The sequence below is a fragment of the Impatiens glandulifera genome, chromosome 1 (genome assembly GCF_907164915.1).
Source record: "Impatiens glandulifera chromosome 1, dImpGla2.1, whole genome shotgun sequence".
Classification (NCBI taxonomy): Eukaryota; Viridiplantae; Streptophyta; class Magnoliopsida; order Ericales; family Balsaminaceae; genus Impatiens; species Impatiens glandulifera.
Genome location: NC_061862.1, coordinates 99,152,401 through 99,174,494, shown reverse-complemented (window position 1 = coordinate 99,174,494; position 22,094 = coordinate 99,152,401). Strand labels below are relative to the sequence as shown.

Below are 22,094 nucleotides of genomic sequence, written 5' to 3'. Positions count from 1 at the left end.
TCTTAAATGAAAAGTATGATTAATTAAATGTAATAAAACATGATTAATATGGTTATAATTATAGTTACTTTGAGCTCCTAAAAAGAAGAATCCAGCTCTTAAGCTGCCAACTGACAGCCATTTTTAGTTTTCAGATGTAGCATGGTGGGCCCCACTACCATGTGCATCCACTCATAGCCCAGCCCCCTTCTCCACTCCTCTCTCCCATCACCATATCACTCTCTCTCACACACACAACACAAACGTTAAACAAAACCATGTTCCATGTTCTTCGTCTTCTACCTCCAAAATCAAATACTTTTCTCGACCTTTAAAACTTTCCCACAACATTATACCAGAAAAAGTTGGATCCTTCTTTCTGATCTTCTCTCTATCTCTCACTTCAAATTTGCTTATCGTGATGAAAATTCCAACTGGGATAGGGTTCTTTCTTGCCTTAATTTCTTCAATCTTCATCTTGGTTCATTCTCAGACTAACCCAACAGATTCCGATGTGATGATATCTTTAAAGAAGAGCTTAAACCCGTCTCCTGAACTTGGTTGGTCCGACCCAGATCCTTGCAACTGGAAACATATTAGCTGCTCTGATGATAAACGGGTCACCCGTATTCAAATCGGGCATCAGAATCTTCAAGGTACTCTCTCCCCTAATCTCTCTTATCTAACTCGACTTGAGAGATTAGAGCTTCAATGGAACAACATTTCAGGGCCATTACCCACTTTGAGAAACTTTACTTCATTACAAGTTATAATGCTTAGTAATAACCAGTTTACTTCAATTCCTTCTGATTTCTTCTCCGGCATGACGTCACTACAATCCGTTGAGATTGATAATAACCCGTTTTCGTCTTGGGAATTACCCGAAAGTCTCCGTGATGCCTCGACGTTGCAGAATTTCTCGGCAAATAATGCCAATATCACTGGAAAAATACCCGATTTCTTTGGTCCGGATGAGTTTCCGGGTCTTGTGAATCTGCATTTGGCTTTCAATTCGTTGGATGGAGGATTACCATCTAGCTTTTCCGGTTCACAAATTGAATCCATTTGGGTAAACGGGCAAAAGAGTGATAGTAAGCTCACCGGAGATATAGATGTTATTCAGAACATGACGTTTCTAAAAGAAGCTTGGTTTCACTCAAATGGGTTTTCGGGTCCATTGCCTGATTTCTCGGGTTTGATGAATTTGGAGAGTTTGAGTCTTAGGGATAATCACTTCACCGGTCCTATTCCTTTGTCTTTGATGAATCTCACTTCCTTAAAGATTGTCAATTTGACTAATAACATGTTTCAAGGACCAACTCCTAAGTTTGCGAATTCGGTTTCTCTCGATTTATCCGACGATACCAACAGCTTTTGCCTGCCCGAACCGATTGACTGCGACCCGCGTGTGAACACATTGCTATCCATCGCCAAATCCACGGGTTATCCTGAAAGATTAGCCGAGAATTGGAAGGGAAATGACCCTTGTTTGAATTGGTTCGGAATAACTTGTAACAACGGGAATATTACTATAGTAAATTTCGAGAAAATGGGTCTAAACGGGTCAATTTCGCCCGATTTCGCCTCGCTCAAGTCCCTTCAAAGGCTAGTTCTTGCCGATAACAATTTCACGGGCACCATCCCGCAAGAGCTCTCTGCATTGCCATCCCTAGCCGAAATCGACGTATCGAACAATCGCCTTCACGGGAAAATCCCATCTTTTCGGAGCAATGTGATCGTGAACACAAATGGTAATCCCGATATCGGAAAGCCAGAGGATAATTCCGCCACACCCGGATCTTCGTCGAATGATAACAACGGGTCTAAAAAAGGACCCGGGTCGAGAAACGGGTCAGAACAGTCCAAGAATTGGATTGGAATCGTCGTGCTCTCGATTCTTGGTGCTATCATCTTGACATTATTAATCGGTTTAACTGTTTTTTGTTTCTACAAGAGAAAACAAAAGCGGTTCAGCCAAGTTCAGAGCCCAAACGCGATGGTAATCCACCCCCGCTTCTCGGGATCAGACAACGACAGCGTGAAGATAACCGTGGCGGGCTCGAGCGTGAGCGTGGGCGCAATGAGCGAAACGCACGCATTTCCCGGGAGTGAAAGCGGGGACAACATTCAAATGGGGGAGAGCACGAGTAACATGGTAATTTCCATCCAAGTGTTGAAGAACGTTACTAACAACTTTAGCAAAGAAAACATATTGGGACAAGGCGGTTTCGGCACGGTTTACAAAGGGGAATTGCACGACGGGACAAAAATCGCGGTTAAGAGAATGGAATCGGGTGTTATTACGGGCAAAGGGTTGTCGGAGTTCAAGTCGGAGATCGCGGTTTTGACTAAGGTTAGACATAGGAACCTGGTGGCTCTCTTAGGTTATTGTTTGGATGGAAATGAGAAGTTGCTTGTGTATGAATACATGCCTCAAGGAACACTTAGCCGTCATTTGTTTAGTTGGGCGGTTGAAGGAATTAAACCGTTAGAATGGACAAGAAGATTGACTATAGCTTTGGATGTGGCTAGGGGAGTTGAGTATCTTCATAATTTGGCTCATCAAAGCTTCATTCATAGAGATTTGAAGCCTTCCAATATTCTTCTTGGCGATGATATGAGGGCGAAGGTTGGGGATTTTGGTCTAGTTCGTCTCGCACCCGAAGGGAAAGGTTCCATTGAAACTCGAATAGCCGGAACCTTCGGTTATCTTGCTCCCGAGTATGCAGGTACTATTTCTTTCGCCTGCCTGCCCTTTATATTTACAATTCATATTTGGATTTATAAACGCTTTTGACTCTATTGTAGTGACTGGCCGAGTTACAACTAAGGTCGACGTGTTCAGTTTTGGAGTAATCTTGATGGAGTTGATAACGGGAAGGAAAGCATTGGACGAGAGCCAACCGGAGGAGAGTATGCATCTAGTAACATGGTTCCGAAGAATCCATCTTAACAAGGATGGTTTTAGGAAAGCGATTGACCCTTCCATAGACGCGACCGAGGATGAAGTGTTTGCAAGTATAAGCACGGTGGCTGAGCTCGCGGGACATTGTTCCGCCAGGGAGCCATACCAGAGGCCCGACATGGGGCACGCGGTGAATGTACTTTCGTCGCTTGTGGAGATTTGGAAGCCGTCGGATCAGAACTCCGACGACATATACGGCATAGACTTTGACATGTCATTGCCGCAGGCTCTTAAGAAATGGCAAGCGTTTGAAGGGAGAAGTCAAATGGAATCGACTTCTTCGTCGTCGTTTCTTCCTAGCATGGATAACACGCAAACGAGCATACCTACTCGACCGTATGGATTCGCGGAGTCGTTTAATTCGTTGGATGGGAGGTGATATATTGTTAGATGATTTGTGTCCATTATTGTGTGTTTGATTGTTTCTTAGTTGCTAGTTTTGTTAAGGTTTGAAGTGATGTTGATTTGGATCATGATTCCTTGTTTGGTTTTAGTGCAAAACTAGAAAAGATAAGAAATATTTGTGATTTTTTTCAAAAAAAAAAGTTCATTCATCCATTAGAAACCACAAAATATCAAAACAAAATGGACACTATAGTTTACACAAAAAAAAACTCACACCATGGGAAGGAATTCTATTATTCTACAACCTCTTTTGACTATATTTTGTTTCATATTTTCATTTTCATGTTCTTATTTTGTCTATAAACTTTGTAACTTGTCAAGTAAATATAAGTTGTAATTTTAATTTAGATGTTTGTAATATTCCTTTTTGTAATACTATTTTTCATCCAATATATAATATAATAGAATGATCTAATGTTTCATTATCTCCATGTTTTTTTTTTAATTTACAGCTAGCTCAAACTTGCTGTCATAGATTCTAATTTTTTTTTACTTAAATAATACCATATAATAGTACAAATTATGTTCTTTTTTTGCTTTTTTAAAGCATTAATTTCTTTAAAACAATTCATTTCATCCAATGCATAAAAGAAAATTTAGTGTCCTTTCGTGGTGGTGGGTTAATTATGAGTGACTTTAATGTACAAATGGAGGGGTTTAGCCAATAGACTTTAGGGGAGGTCCCAATTATGGCATTATTTAGGCTTTGGAAAATGGGGACCTAAATCATTTAATTCAATGAATCTTTGTTCCCTTTGCTTTAGGGTTTCCCTTATTTTCATGGATTTTGGAGGGACAAAGCTCACCACTTACAAGACAGCTAAAATGTAGATAAAAAAGTAATGTTTTTTTTTTTATAAGAAGAATCAAAGGAGATCATAAGCACATGCTAAGGTATAAAAATTAAGAGAATAGAAAATTTCACTTTTTAAATTTTTAAAAGTTAAGCAACTTCTTATACTTAAAAATCACTTTAAGCATGTCTTATTTTAATATATAATTTTTCTTTGGTGTATAAGCATTGGGTATGGATGTTTTGGCACAAGAAATATTTTCAATTATTGAATTTTTTTTTTTGCATAAATTTTGTAACTTTATGACATGTAAAATAAGCTAGCACAACCACGTAATAATGTTTCACTTTAATGGGTATGGTTATGGGACGGACCTATGCAATTTTATTTTCTAAAATTAACACCTTTTAAAAATAATATAGAGATATATAATATTTTAACGCTATAATTATAAAAAAATTAGCTTAATTGTTAGTTATATTTTTATAAGCTCAGTGATATAAATGAATAGTTCATATATTTATTTTACGTGACCCTATAAATTATTAAATTATTGTTTTAGGACAGTGAATAGAATATTAAACATTTATACTTCCTGCTTTAGTGATAACATAATAAGTTAAGAGACAATTCCATCATTATTGTTTATACAAATTAGAATATATATTTTCTTTATGAAAAGAAAACCAATTCACAAGTCACAATTATAATCATCAATATGGCAAGAAATAAAGGACTATCATGGAGACAATTAGTTTGCATATGTCGACATATATGCTCATGAATTAATTCAACACTTTAATGCTCTCCTACTTTCCTCTAAGAAATGATTTCTTGAATTTTTGTACCATTATTGCAAATTTCACATATATTAATTGTTTCATTTTTTTTATCAAGTCAACGAATTCATTCAAAGAGTCCAATTCTCGACATTCCAATTAAAAAACAAAACTTTAATCACTTAATTACACTACAAAAATGACAGGTCTAACTCATATTTTTAAAAGAAAAAAAAATATTTCTCCAAATAAGATTTAACGGCTCAAAAAACAAAAGAATACCTTCAATAAGAAAAATTATTTGTATTCCAATTTAAAAGGGCAGCAATATTACACTACTACGACGACTGCTTCATACCCTGTAACAAAATCGTTAATTGTTCCTAAAAGTAGGCAATCAATGAAAGAGGCGGTAACTAGCTAGTTTAACTGCTCAAATTTAAAACATCGTGAATTTCCATATATGAAATCCGTCCGACAGACTCTTATATTCTAGTCTAAGGGGACCGTGGGAGACAACACATAATTAGGTCTTCCTGTTCTGTCCACGGCGCTTGCTGCCACGTCTCCAAACCCTCTATGGTAGTGCGAATACGCGCTTCATTCTGTCCTCTCGCGCGTGAAGTACAACAATATGACCGACTCTAAGGTAAACTCAACAAGCAAACAAGTTAGGGCAGCCCAAATTCAGAGCAGTCAATTTGTTAAAGAATAATAAAAGTTTTAACAAAAAAGTGTTTCTTAATTGTTTTGGATGAAAAATAAATTTTTTATTTGGTTATGAATTTAAATCTAAACAATAATTTTTTTTGGACTAAAATTATTTTTTAAATAATTTTTTGAGCTAAAATTAGAGTAGCAAAAATATTTTTTAACATTTTTCTAAATGGTATGGGTACCCAAATTTCAGGGCCGGCTTGCTATCTTATTCATCAAGCTTGGCGTGATTTATTAGCTGGTTGGGTTGCCGACCCGCAGATCCCACATAAAACTAAATTTCTAAATAAAATAAAATAAAATGGTTCATAATAAATTGGATTTATAATGGAAGGACTTAAATGAAGACAACAATAGTCTTAGTGTGAATTTTATTTGATTAGAATATTTCAAATGCTTATTTACCTGTTTAGTCTTTTATTTTATTTTATATTCTCTTTAGTTAGTTAACGTGTTTCTCATCACGTGGGACAAGCTGTACAATTATTTTTTATGTGTACCACCAACTATTTAATTAAGACCGTATGAATACAGTGAGTGAGTGAGATTAAAAAAAAAAAAAATTAACTCGATAAATTTGAAGAGGTGATAATTATTTTTAGTACAAAGACATAAAAATATTAATATATATAAATAAAATAAAAAATAATAATTTAAAATATAGGATATTTTAATATTTTTGTTAATAAAACGAGTGATGAGATTGTTAAGAAGTGATTTTAATTTTTTTTGATTTTTTAAATAACCCAAAAAGACCCGGTCTAAGAATCATTTGAAAAGATGAAAAGATCTAGCACATTTAATAAAAGAAAAAAAAATTAATAATTTGAATTGTATTTTCATTTAGGGTGTGTTTGATAGCCCTGAAATTGGCATTGGAATTGGAATTGGAGGGTCCAATTCCAATTCTTATGTTTGTTAGACACTTTAATATTAAGAATTGGAATTGGAATTAGAATTCCAATGGAATTGGATGTAGTGTAATTTGATAGTTCTCAATTCCTATTTTTTTAGGTCGGAATTGTAATTCCAAATTAACACGTTTTTCATGTTTTTGACATATTTAACACGTTTTTCACACATTAAACACGTTTTACACGTTTTTAACACGTTTTTTACACGTTTAACATATTTTCATATTTTGGCACGTTTAACACGTTTTTGACACGTTTAATACGTTTTTGGCACGTTTAACACGTTTTTGGCACGTTTAACACGTTTTTCACGTTCTTGACACGTCTAACACGTTTTTGACACGTTTAACATGATTTTCACGTTTTTAACACGTTTAACACGTTTTTGGCACGTTTAACACGTTTTTGTCACGTTTAACACGTTTTGACACATTTAACACGTTTTTCACGTCATTGACATGTTTAACACGTTATTGACATATTTCACACGTTTTTCACGTCTTTGACACGTTTAACACGTTTTTGACACGTTTAACATGATTTTCACGTTTTTAACACGTTTAACACGTTTTTGACACGTTTGACACGTTTTTTACGTTTTGGCACATTTTGCACGTTTTGGCACGTTTAACAAGTTTTTCACATATTTAACACGTTTTTGACGCGTTTAACACGTTTTCATGTTTTTGACACATGTAACACGTTTTTTTACGTTTTTGACATGTTTAACGCGTTTTCACGTTTTTGACACATTTAACACGTTTTTTTACGTTTTTGACACGTTTACCACATTTTTGACACGTTTTTCACGTTTTAGCACGTTTAACAAGTTTTTCACATTTTTAACACGTTTTTGACACGTTTAACACGTTTTCACGTTTTTGACACATTTAACACATTTTTTTACGTTTTTGACACGTTTACCACATTTTTGACACGTTTAACACGTTTTGACACGTTTAACAAGATTTTCACATGTTTAACACGTTTTTGACACGTTTAACACGTTTTCACGGTTTTGACACATTAAACACATTTTTTTTACATTTTTGACACGTTTAACATGTTTTCACGTTTTTCACACATTTAACATTTTTTTACGTTTTTGACACGTTTACCACATTTTTGACACATTTAACACGCTTTTCACGTTTTGGCATGTTTAACACGTTTTTCACATGTTTGGAACGTTTAACACGTTTTTGACACGTTTTCATGTTTTTAACACGTTTAAAACGTTTTTAACACGTTGTTGACACGTTTCACATGTTTTTTACGTTTTTCACGTTTTCACGTTTTTCACACGTTTAAACACGTTTAACACGTTTAACACGTGAAAAACGTGAAAAACGTGTTAAAACGTGTGAAAATGTGTGAAAACGTGAAAAACGTGAAAAACGTGTAAAACGTGTTAAAACGTGTGAAAAACGTGAAAACATGAAAAACGTGTGAAAAACGTGTGAAAATGTGTGAAAAACATGAAAAACGTGTGAAAAACGTGAAAAACGTGTTGTAATGTGTGAAAAACGTGAAAACGTATTAAAACGTGTAAAAAACGTGAAAACGTGTGAAAACGTGTGAAAACGTGTAAAAACGTGTGAAAACGTGAAAAACGTGTTAAAACGTGTGAAAAACGTGAAAACGTGTGAAAAACGTGAAAAACATGTGAAAAACGTGAAAAACGTTTGAAAAACATGAAAAACGTGAAAAATGTGTGAAAAATGTGAAATATGTGTGAAAATGTGAAAAACGTGTTAAAACGTGTGGAAAACGTGAAAAACGTGTGAAAATGTGAAAAAATGTCAAAAACGTATTAAACGTGTCAAAACGTCAAAACATATTTTAAAAGTTAATATTTTGAACCGATATTTTATTTTACAAATATTGGAATTAGAATTGAATTACAATTCTATCATTTTCCCAAACATAGGAATTGGAATTGAATTACAATTCTATCAATTTTCCAAACATAGGAATTGAATTGTAATTCAATGCCAATTCCAATTCCAATTCCCCATCATCAAACACACCCTTACAGTAAAAAAAATGTCAAATTTGTGTGAAATTACAAACAAATTTATTTACTTAGTTAAAACGTGTGAATTAAATTAAGTAAATCAGTCCTATTTTATAACTTGACTCATCACTTAATTTACTAAATTACTTATTTATTTTTATAGACTTAAGTGAAAATATGTTAAGTTAAATATTAAATTTATTTTAAAAATGAAAAAAGTTAAGCTAATTACTCTATTTTTTTTATTACTAAAATACCATTTTATCCTTCTAAATTTAATAAATTATTGCTATACATAAAATCGTATTATATTTTCTATTTTTTTTCTCATTATAAGTATAACAATTTTGTTCTTTAATCATAATTCATTATATTATTTTTACGAGATTAATTTCAAACCTTGTAGAATAATAATATGATAATGTTTAAATAATTATAAAATAGAAAATATTATATTATATTATATTATATTAAGTTAACAAATTATAATTTAATAATTTAATATATTAATTAAAAATTATTATATTTATTTTAATTATTTTTTATTTAAAATATTAAATTATATTTTAATATATTGAGTTTATTAACTAATAAAATTAATATATACGGGTATACTAGTCTTCGTATATTTTTTTCCATATATTAATTTTAAATATATTATTAAACCAAATAACAATTCAAATATTAAATATTTAAAATTAAGATGTTTTTTTTTTTTATCTTTTTATCTCTAAATATTTAAGTTATTAAATATTTAAAATTTTAGTTTCTAGTTTTATTAAACACATATTTAACTTGAAACTCTTTAAGTATAGTAGATAAAATTCAATTTGAACTAACATTATTTGAGGATTAATAAAATAATTCGTAAATTAAAATGTGATCAAAATTAGTTAAATAAATAACCCGCAAACACACTTAACTATTTAGTCAGAAGCATGATTTGTGGTATAACGGACTCTCGAATTCAGAACATTTAAAGAGACTGAGATATCATTAATTAAAAAAAATTTGTAAAATATTTTTATTTTGATTAATAAATTAGATAATATAATTAATGAAGAGATTAGAGCATCAGTGCACAAGACCTCTGCCCTCTTATTTTGTCAAATCAATATTTCACGTCAGTAGAAAGGGCACATGCCGTACTTGGGCACATGCCGTACTTGGCCAAAACACTCCAATTCTTCCGCCCTCTCATCTAAATAATTTAAATGTGAATTTTATTTATACTATTTTAAATAAATAACTAATTTATACTATTATAAATAATATTCCTAAAACGTGTTAATATAATTAATAAAAATATATATTATAGGAAAATTTGAGAATTTCACCCTTAAAACATGTTAATGTAATTATAATTTAAAATATTTTTATAATTTATAATATATTATAATATATTTATAATTAAATATATAATTAATATTCCTAAATTATAATAAAATTTAAGAATATATATTTATTTAATGTTATTATAATGTTACTTAAAAATAAAAAATAGTAGAAAAAATAGTATAATTAAATATATAACTATAATTTCTATATTATAAAGTATATTATATTATATAATAATAAAAATGTCAGGGCATGACCTGCATGGCATAAAGGGCACTGCCCTCCTCCCTTTTCTACGCGATGCGGGCAAAGGTCACGCGCTAGAGATCATAATATTTAATAGATGTTCTTAATATCTTTAAAATGCTCTTAGTGAAATAATATTTAATTAAATTAAAATTATTAAAAAAATCAACCCATCATGATCTAATATCCTTAAAAATTAAGGAGGGATTCACCGTATATTCCTAAATTCAAAAAATTAATTATTTTAAAATTAATTTATAAAACAGTGGGTGAATAAGAATTATTTAATGTATATAATTAAATATCCAAAGAAATTTTCTAACCAAATAAATACGGGAATAATTGAGGTTGACTTCGGTATCGGTATAATAATATATGAACTTGACTTTTTAATTAATTCATGTTTAAATAACCTATTTAGGTGTAATTAGAGCATTTCCAGGCGCATGATCGGTTTACGGACAGCATGGAAAAAGACTGGTCATTGTTTTTTTTTCATTTTTTGCACTGTAGGTAAAAGCAAAAGGAGGGCAGTGCCCTCTATGCCTCTGACATTTTCACATTTTCATTATTATATAATATAATATACTCCATAATATATCTATAATATAAGAATATATAATATAAGAATATTAGTTATATATTTAATTATACTATTTTTCCTACTATTTTTAAGTAACATTATAATAATTATAAAAATATTATAATATATTTTAAATTATAAAAATATTTAAGTTATAATTACATTAACATGTTTTAAGGTGAAAATTTCAAATTTTTTATAATATATATAATATAGGAATATTACTTATATATTTAATTAATAAATATATATTTTAAATAAATTAATATATTTTTTTATTAATTATATTAGCACGTTTTAAGTTTTAAGGTTTAAATTATCAAATTTTTCTATAATATAGGAATATTAATTATAATAGTATAAATAAAATTCACATTTAAATTATTTAGATAAGAGGGCGGCTGAAGTATTGAAGTGTTTTGCCCAAGTACAACATGTGCCCGCTTTCTGTTGAGGTGGAATATTGATTTGACAAAATAAGAGGGCAGAAGTCTTGTGTGCTTCTAATGCTTTTAACTCCATATCATTAATATCACACCTTTTTATTTTATATTAAAATAATATCAACATAAAATAAAAATAAAAATAAATTATAATTTTATTTACAGAAAATCCAAAAAAAAAAAAAATGAGTGAGTGAATAGGAAATGATAAACACAAAAATCTTTACAAAAAGATTATAAACTGGTTAGCGAGTCTTCTTTGGGTCATTTAAGGTCGATTCGATTTTAACATGTTTATTAATCAGGTTAAACTAGTCGACTTGATTTCGACTTAAACCCAAAAATACATGGTCATAACCTGATTCTTTCGTGTTCGGATTGTGTTTTCCTATCGGGTAAGAAATTGCCGCACTAAATTATACATCCTTACTTTTCTGTTCCAGTTAGGGCCACAAGACTATAGAGGACTTGATGGAGTACAATCAACTTGTTAGACCAAATTTAAATTTATTTAATAAAATTGACTAATTCGGTCCACAATATTTACACAAATTTTACAATGTTACTGCAATGAAAAATAATAGTTTAGCTTATAGATGTAGTTAAAATGGTTGAAAGTTGAAACCTAAATAAACAGGTCATCTGACAGTTAAATATTAGGGCCCCTTTTGACCCTTATGACTGGGATAGGAAGAAGGGATGATCTATATATATACCAAACTCTAAATTTAGCTTTTGGGCACTGTATTATTCTTAATTGTACAAACCAATTTACGACGGGGTTACTAACACATTTGTTTAAAACCCTAATTAATAGTCATGAACATTAACACAATATTAACTTTCTAATATGTAAAACAAACACAACATTAACCATTTCACACAATAAGATGAGTGTATGACAATGTTCTCCCTAATTTCGTATTATCATTATATTCAAGGAATCGGAATTAATTATAACACCATTGAATATTGTGAACTTGATCGAATAATTGAGACTAAAATAGCATTGTTCTTATAAGCCATCAAAATCGGTTATGGTAGTTTATTTTTAATTTTTATTATTTTTTATCCATCTCTTCTATTGATTAAATCTTGATTAAGGATGATAATTATAATCTTTTCGGTAGTTTCTAATTCAAATTGTCCCGTTAGGAGCGGTTTTTCTTGATGATGATATTTGTGTCTCCCGCCCTGATTTTATCCCGATTTTGCCCCGAACACTAATAAATATAACTAAATATATAATATTACCAATATATTTATTTATTTATTTATTATATTTTATAAAAATTTTAAGTTTATTTTTTTATAATATATAAATTTTTAATATATTAAAATATATAATACTAAAATATCTGTTTATAAAATTTTATGATTTTTTTTAGAGAATATGATATAAACGGTGTTACGCGAGATTCTCCAAAATCACAGGACGAGGATATATAATAGTAAAAAAAATCCCCGAAGTAGGATATGAGTGAGGATGGTAAATGCATTCTTCGACCGATCCTTCCCAACTAATCATTCCTATTCTTGATATAGAACTTGGAGTATTTTTTTTGTAGAATAAAGTTCAGACATCTAATTTGAGAATTTTTTTATCTCATATGAATACTTTTTTTTTTTATAATATTTTTCAATAAAATTGCACTAATTAGTTTTTCTCTTAAAATGAAAAAAGAATTTCTCCCTAAGAGAACAATTAATACTTGTTTCACATCTAGCGAATGAAACAAGTATTACTTATTATTATTTTTTATTTTTATATTTAAATAATTTTTCATCTTAATGATGGTACATTTTAAAAAAGTTACTAAATTTATTTATTTTCAAATAAAACTAAAAGAATAACAAACAAAAGCCATCAACCAATCTCTATTAGAGCCATCCATAATAGCATAATCCAACAATTTATGAAAAACTAAAGTAAACCATACAACAAGGTTTACAAATAGAACATACCGTCCAAATGAATTTTGTCCAAGACTTGAGACACAAATGGAACTCAAGGAAGGACAATAAAATGGATGAAGACTATAAAAGTTATGTTGGTGGGTTAGATCAATGTTAGCTGTCTTGAATGTCTCGTTGTTTGGGATATAAATATATACGAGATTATATAACTTTGGAGATTTCTTAAAACCCAAAACATTCAAGGTAGAATTTAAGAGAAACCCAAAACATTCGAGGTAGGATTATGTAACTACGTTCTACAAAAACTTGTTTGTAATTACACTTTCTTAAAACTTAAATTTAAGAGATTTAGAGAGAGCACTTTCGAGGTAAGTCACTTGTAAGAGAAACCAACCACTAATATAAGGTTGATTGACCAATTAACCACGCTTGAGTTGCACATGTCTAATGTTAATTAATCCTTAGAAACCATGACAAAATCATGTCTCTAACCTTCTACAATTACTTGGTTTTTCTAAAGTGAAGAGTGTGTTAGAATATATGGGATGAAGTATCTCTTAATGCAAGAATAGCACCAAACAAATGAGGAAATAACAAAAAAACAACTAATTAAGAAAGTAAACATAAAAAGAGTGTTCCTTCTGCATGACCAAAGCTAGACAAACCTCTAATGGTGGATTAGTGGATAGTCAACCGCAACACCAAGTTATTGCAACTTCTACAAAGAATATATTCTTTGTTAATCCCACATGCATCCTCTTACCAAGAGTATAAATGGACCCCAAAGCATTTTGAACTAATTTAAAACAAAACTTTTTTAAGAGCCTCCTAAAATGTAACCCATTTTCAGCAGGTATTATGTATTGATTCATTTAATATATTTTTGCCTCAAAATCTAAATTCAAATGGTTAGAGAATAACTATGAATCTGGGTAACACTAAGTTCAAAACTTATCATATTTTCAAAAGTGTGTGATCTCAGCATCAAAATGGATAAATGACAGTTCTTTCCGCCTTATGAACTCTTGATTTCGAGTTCTTTCAAAAAAAAAAAAGTCAGATAGATTTTAGATGCACGCAAACTGATTGAACACCTTAACGAGAAATTGTACTTATCAAACCACAAACCACAAATACCAAATAATTTTGTCTATTAAGAATTTGGTATTGAGAATAAAGGTTTAAAGCCCAATTATAATATATAAACTCTTATAAAACATAAGCCCAATAAAGGTTTAAAGTCCAATTACAATATCTAAACTCTTATAAAATATAAGCCCCAAATCCAACAATCTCCACCTTGGGCGAATACCGCGCTTATTGAGAATAAATTACAAACTCAACAATCTCCACCTTGACGAATTTTACGTCCCTTAGGAAATACACGAGTTGTACCAATCAATCTCCACCATGACAAAAGTCAAGCCATCAAAAATAAGTGGGTTCAACACTTCAATCTTCACCTTTGCTCGAGCCATTATCAAATAACTTTTTGTACCTCCACTTCCACTCAAGAGCCCTTAGAAGAATAACAATCTCCACCATCATGTATATCGCGCCATCAAAAAGTTACGAGTCACACATCAATCTTCACTACTCGAGCCATTCACGAGATAAATCATTATATACCTCCACTTCCGCTTAAAATCCCTTAGAAGATAAAATCATAGAGTTTATAACACCAAATAAATTTGGTTAACCACGTTATTTTAACGACGAGAGACATTCAAAAACTCTTCTCAATCTTTGTTCATACTCATTGACATATGCAGAAACTAGAATTAACAATTCTTTATTATATCAAAATAATCTTTACCCTTGTTTGCCACAAACTGAGTGTCTTATTTTTTAAGTCCAACAATCGAGTGAAACCAAAATACCGAATAGACCCAAGACGAACTTTTATCATCTACTTTTTCAGAATCAGATATCTATCGAAAACTAAGAACACCCAAAACGAACTTTCATTGTCTACTTCCTCAAAATAAGACATCGATTGAAAAACAAGAAGGCCCAAGAGGGACTATTATCGTCTACTTCATAACAAATAAATTAGGCTATCACGACATCTCTTTTCTCTAGCTCAAGATCTGACAAAGTATTTGTCACCCATCTTGCCTTGAACGTTGCATACTCAACCAATTTGAACCTCATACTTCTCCTTTAACAAATTAGCTTGCAATCTGCTAGTTTTTTGAATTCAAAAACGCCTAGCAATCCAAGAATATTATTTCAATATTCACCATCTCTCTTTAATTGTTTTCACCAATGCTTCAAATGATCATCTATAGTTTCTCTAAGAGAAATCGAATATCTTTCCATTTGAATTGATCGAACCTCTCATCTAGCCCCTTTTTCATGACTAGAAATCCCATTCAAGGTCTCAATCATCTCATTAATAAGATGACAAATCAATAATCTCATTCATCTAAACTATGATCCACAATGTATAAGGAATTAAGATAGAACAAAAGAAGTAACAAAATCATTACTTTCGAATTAACCGAGTCTCCCATCTAGCCCCTTTTTTATGACTAGGAATCCCACTCAAGTTTTATTAATTATCTTCTTACATTAGAAGATAATGCAATGATTTCTTCTTGGTTCGTTTGAGAGTTGCTCTCAAGATGTCTCCACCTCAACTTATAAGTTTCTTTCACTAGGATTCCTCTTCCTGGTCTTTCATTCATATTGTGTGTTAAACTGGAATTGTGTCAGTCCTTAATCACCCGCCAACTTAATGCAATCTTGCAATTTGGCCTGAAGGATTGCCTTGTCAACATGTCGACAATGTTGTCATCGGTAAACACCATTTTGATAACAACTTTCCATACTCGATCATATTTTTGTCAAGTGTAAAGCACATAATCTCACCATCGTCTTCATCTTGATTAGCTCTTCCAATAAGATAAAAGGTCATAACCAAAAAGATACAAACGTTTTGGTACCAAATAAGTCAAATAAAACTAAAATAGGCAGACACTTTAAGCCCCATAAAAATAAACTTCGAGACATCCAAATCTTGATCTGACCATTGAAAATGTAGATGAATGAGTTACCAACCCTCTCGGCAAAATCTCAGCGCAATCGAACTTCGTTTGAATCTCCGATCGTCAGTTTGATGAACCTTGCGCGGCTGTAGGCAAAAATCTGCTACTACATTTTCTCTTTACCTCTATTTTAATTTTTATTTCTTTAATAACCATTTTCTAAAAAAAAATCTCTCCAAACTTATTTCAGCCGAGAATTTCTTCAAGTCAAAGCCCTCGACATAGTGAAATAATGTCACTCATGTATGCGAAGACAACAATCGGTTATAATAAAACCTCCAACTAATTTTCAATAAGCATGAAGATATATCGTTTGTTTTCTACATTCTTCTAGCCAAATCATGCATAGAAAAAATCTAACAAACCATTTATATGATTAGTGCACCCTCAACTCACACCTTAGAAATTATCATTCTTGGTAGATTCCTTGAGGCATCAACACCCACTTGACAACTTTGCACCAGCACTTACCGGGATTGCCAATCAAAACCTACTCACAAGATTTGATGCAAATCCAAATCCGGCCCTTATACACATATCAAAACCACACTCTTGCAAACAAACATTAAAGCCACCTGCTTTAATTAAAAAACCCTTTACATGTTGCATCAATTGTCTTTCATAATCTGCAACATCGAATAAGCACTTCACATTCTTTTTCAACTCCAATTTTCAATCTCCATATTGACGAATATCAAATCTCTTAGCAGATAAATCACAAATCTCCACCTTTGAGAAATTCAAGTCAAACAAGCTTCAATATAAATCCAAGAACAAAGCATACAAAGCTTTGAGAGTTTGATTAAAATCAAACAAGGCTTTACTTATGAAAATTGGAATCAAATAGGTCTTAAACCTATTTTATAAAATCAAACGAGACTTAAATAAAAAGTCTTAGTTGTTGACCGTTTTAAAGATTCTTGGCTCCTCTATATATATTATATTATATCATAATATAATATCTATTTATATTGAATATATATAGAGATATATATGGAATATATATGGAGATATATATTTTTTCCTTTTTATATTTTTATATTTTTATATTTTTATATTTTTATAGACCATATGTCCCAAACTAAAATAAGTCAAAAGAATATACCTACACGACGACTTTTCGTCACTTGCACTCATTGGCGCCTTCGAGAAGAATAAAAAACCATTGTCTTTTTCTCTCTTCATCTTAAAACATTGTCACCCAGAACTAAGAAATATTTTAACGACCGTTGACATCTCCTTAGCAATTGAAGATTTCAACTCAAATCTTCACAGTGGCTAAATCTTCTCCAACCAATGTCGTTTCTCCAATAGCCATTTTCAACAAAAACACAAATATCCAATAACTTTTTTCAATGGTGGTTAAGGTTTTCGTAATATCTTCAAAAATAGATTAGGATAAATATTCTCAAAACATGCTCTGATATCACTTGTTGAGAAAAGATCTAATCTAAACACACGATAAAAGAATATATAGAGATATAGTGGTAAAGAATAATAAAGAACACAAGATATAACGAGGTTCGGCCAACAATGCCTACATCCTTGGGGAGTCGTCAATTTTATTGATTTCCCTAGGTTACAATATCTCTATTTATAGGAGTACATCAAAAGTCAAAAGACTAAACTACTACTCTTAAGCCCAATAAAGGTTTAAAGCCCAATTATAATATTTAAACTCTTATAAAATATGAGCTCAAAACCCAATGGCGGATCTACTAGGGGGCCTTGGGGTGCCCGGGCCTCCCCCAACCTTAAAATAAAATATTATATATATATATATATATGTTTGACATGTAACTCTTAGTCTAGTTGGCTTTGTAATTGAACGGAGGTTAGGTGATCAAACCCTAGCCTCACCTTTAAATATAATTTATATCTATATAATTTATCTATAAACTAATGCATAATTATATTATTTTAATTTTATTAAAATAATTATTATTAATATTTTATTTTATACTAACAATATTTTCTAATATACAAATATTTATAATAATACATAAATTTTAATTAATATATAAATAAGATTTATTTATATAAATAAAGTATAAAAATTATATATAAAATAATATAAATTATATAATAATATTATTTATTTTAAAATTATATTTATATAATAATTATGTATTATTTTTTTTATTTATTTCAATATAATTAATAATACAAATTACTTATAAGGATAAAATATAAAAATTAAAATAATAATAGTGTTTTATATTTATTAATTTTAAACTATTTAAAAAATTTATAAGAAAATATAAATTAATATTAATAAGCAAGTTAAAATAGTTACATTGGTTTGGTTCGATATTTAAATAAAGAATTTGATATATTATTTTTATATGCATTAATATTCTATAATCGTAATCTCGAGTGTCTATTCGCTTGATAATATGTGTTTATCACGTTTTTATATTTTTTTTCTTATTTATATATATATATATATTTATATTCTCATAAAACTAGGCTGAAATTTATTAAATTAGATTCTCTTATTTTTTTTTTTATATAATTAGTTTTTTATGAATTTGATGAAAAATTTATTGGGAATTACAAGTGAGTTGTCACTTTGCCTACAAAGAGGAGATCAAAATATAGTTCAAGTCATGTCATTGATTGCGAGTTCGAAAAATCAATTACAAAAATTTAGAGAAGATGAATGACATGATATTTTGGACCAAGTTAACAGTTTTGTCAATTACACTCGATCTCAATACTTGATATGAATGTGCATATGATAATTGATAGCAATGGTAGGCGGAGAGGAAAAAAGGAACTCATCACTAATCTTCATCATTATCGTGTGAAAATCTTTTGTCAGGTATAATAAAAATTATTTTTTTATCTATTAACAATTATTATTTATTATCTATTAATAGTTATTATTTATTATTTAATGATAAAGTTGTTGACTTGATTATGCAAGAAATGAATAATCGTTTTTCAGAATTTAATACAGAATTACTTGGCTGCATATCATGTCTTCATCCAAGAAATTCATTCTCCCAATTTGATATTCGTAAACTCATTCGTCTTGCCAAACTTTATCCCGAAGATTTCACAGGCAGTGATTATTTATTTTTGGAACAACAACTTCGGGCTTACTTATTTAATTTGCGGGATGATTCTCAATTTTCTTCAATTGAAGACTTGAGAATTCTTGCTCAAAAATTGGTTGCAACAGAAAAACATATAGTCTTTTCATTGGTTTATCGATTGATAGAGTTGACTTTAGTTTTACCAGTTGCAACTGCATCCGTTGAAAGAGTTTTTTCTGCAATGAAGACCGTGAAGATTGATTTGCGTAATCGAATGGAAGATAATGGATGAATGATAGTTTAGTTGTATATGTTGAGAATTTTCTCAACAATTGAAAATGAGCCAATATTGCAATATTTTCAACAAATGGAATCACGTAGAATAAATTTGTTTTATTTTGTACTGACTTATGGACAAAAATAATTTAGTAATTGTGCTTATTAGTATTTTGTAATTGTGTTTGTTAGTATTTTTATATAATTACCGAGTAAAATTTTAATTAGAAAATACATTTATTTGATTGCCAAAAAAATGCCACGTTACTATGTATTTGGCCCCGAAAAAAATTTCTGGATCCGCCACAGTCAAAACCCAACCTATATTGGTCAAACTTAATAAATAATTGTGTAGGTAGTGGTGTAGGTTTTTATTTCCCATCCTGGCCTTGAGGCGGCATATTTTGTTCCTGTTCCTCAACTTGGTGGTTTATTTTGTTCACCTTTTCTTGAACTCGATTGGTTTTCTACCCTAACCTGTTTTTGTCGTGTTTCCCATATATCGAGTTTACTGAAATCCGACGACTTCATTTGAAAGACACATTTTATCATATTTCTCATTAGGATATGAATCTAAATTGGATCACAACTAGAAACTAAACTTAATCATTTGCAGATTCAAAAAATATTTACAATTTCACATCCAAGGTTCCAAACTTGAATTTAAATATAGAAAATAACTATTTCCAAATAAGTCCAATTTGTCAGTCCCATTTATTCTTATAACAAACCATAAGAACTAGTACCCTTCTATTCAAGATCTAGTAAGGGAAATTTATTGCATCAAAATCAGTCATAATCATTAGCCTCAGCAAATTAAAATAGATATAATTAAATTCAGTAAAAAAATAAACTAGCCTAAATGACTGTATCAGACACATTAACAATAATTATGTGATAAAACTCTAAGATATAATCAAGACCATATAAGTCAAATCAAACTAACCCATAACATTTAGATCCTTCAAAAGCGGAACTCTTCATTTTGTCAAAGTCCACCTGCAATAAATAGGAAAACATGACATTGATTATTAAAGCCCAACATATATATTGTCTTATTAGTCAACTTATAAAGTTGACTAATTTTGTTGCAGCCATTAATTCACCTGTTACATAATTAAGACCTCCCATCTTCTTCATTTTTTAATGACTATATTGCAAATTGTTTGGGATCATATAAAGATCTTTCTCCATTTCAATCCTTAAACTCCAAGCAACTTGAAGAAGAGGAAAAAAAATGGACTCACCTAAAAACCCCAAGTCTTTTCCCACCAATCTACTCTTCCTCTTCATTCTCATGTCCTCAAATCTTCTCACCCTCTTTGTTTCCACCACTTTCAACAACTCTCATTGCTCTATTCCTTCCTCCTCCATCAATATCAACCCTACAAAAACCGCCTCCGAATTTCTAGCCATCACATCTCCCCAAAAGCTTCCTTTCGGTTACAACAACAACTTTGATTCGGACGAGATTCTCCCACCCGTTGGCATGCCTTGTACCTTGTTTCCCGATTATCTCAACCGATATATGTCATACAAGGTCAACGGTTCTTGCCCCGACGATGAGTTACTTGCTCAAAAACTTCTCCTTAAAGGGTGTGAACCGCTTCCTCGTAGAAGGTGTAGACCCGCAGCCTCAAAAGAAGCTATCGAGCCTTACCCAATTCCCAAAAGCCTATGGACAAAGCCTTCCGACAATTCGGTTGTTTGGACCGCGTACACTTGTAAGAGCTATGAGTGTTTAGTCAACCGAAAGCGTAACCAGAAGGCTTTCGATGATTGTAAAGACTGTTTTGACCTCGAGGGTCGCGAAAAAACTCGATGGTTGAAACCGAAAGGCGATGGGATTAACCTCTCGATCGATGAGGTTCTTGCTTCGGTGAAGCCGGGGAGTATTCGGATAGGACTTGATATCGGAGGAGGTGTTGCCACTTTCGCGGTTAGAATGAGGGAAAGGAACATAACAATTGTGACCACTTCCATGAATTTAAACGGGCCTTTCAATAATTTCATTGCATCGAGAGGTGTCATACCTTTATACCTTAGTATTTCTCAGAGACTTCCGTTTTTTGACAATACACTCGATATTGTGCATTCCATGCATGTTTTGAGTAATTGGATTCCGTCGACGATGCTACAATTTATGCTTTTCGATATTTATAGGGTGCTTAGGCCAGGTGGGTTGTTTTGGCTAGACAATTTCTTTTGTGTGGGTGAGCAGTTAGATAAATTGTATACGCCACTTATCGATAGTATAGGATTCAAGAAAGTGAAGTGGGTCGTGGGGCGTAAACTCGATAGAGGTCCAGATCTTGAAGAGAAGTATCTTACAGCTTTGCTGCAGAAACCATTGAAGAATTCTTGGTGATATCAGTCATAATGTATATGGTGTTTTATTACACATATCTTCATATATATTTGTTACTCTTTTTTATTATCACATTTGTTTGGTGATTTTCAATAGAGAGATTTGAGTTAGTTATGGATAACTTATGACAATTAACTTGAAATGAGCTGATTTGACGAGTTTTTCATCATTTTGTTGCGATTTTCGTGATTAATTAGATTAATGAAATAAGTTTATTCTTTAAAAATAATTTAATTTTATGGGAATGTGTCTTTTTAAATGT

The 22,094-nt window shown here is 31.0% G+C and overlaps 2 protein-coding genes across 2 annotated transcripts; both read left to right on the top strand.

Moving 5' to 3' along the window:
• Positions 1–207: 207 nt before the first annotated feature.
• LOC124919412 (receptor protein kinase TMK1-like) lies at positions 208–3,471 on the top strand. The gene is made up of 2 exons (XM_047459646.1): positions 208–2,708; positions 2,788–3,471. Exons 1-2 carry the CDS (start codon positions 401–403, stop codon positions 3,321–3,323), a joined length of 2,844 nt encoding a protein of 947 aa, XP_047315602.1. The 5' UTR covers positions 208–400; the 3' UTR covers positions 3,324–3,471.
• Positions 3,472–20,687: 17,216 nt separating this feature from the next.
• On the top strand, positions 20,688–21,832 carry LOC124918811 (probable methyltransferase At1g29790). Its single transcript, XM_047458864.1, has one exon. The coding sequence runs from the start codon at positions 20,702–20,704 to the stop codon at positions 21,830–21,832; it is 1,131 nt and encodes a 376-aa protein (XP_047314820.1). The 5' UTR covers positions 20,688–20,701.
• Positions 21,833–22,094: the final 262 nt, after the last annotated feature.

Bases quoted from the DNA above. Each gene is read 5' to 3' on its own strand.
- LOC124919412 (XM_047459646.1), top strand. From the start codon at position 401: ATGAAAATTCCAACTGGGATAGGGTTCTTTCTTGCCTTAATTTCTTCA. The intron at 2,709-2,787 runs GTACTATTTCTT...ACTCTATTGTAG, and splicing joins TCTTGCTCCCGAGTATGCAG to TGACTGGCCGAGTTACAACT.
- LOC124918811 (XM_047458864.1), top strand. From the start codon at position 20,702: ATGGACTCACCTAAAAACCCCAAGTCTTTTCCCACCAATCTACTCTTC.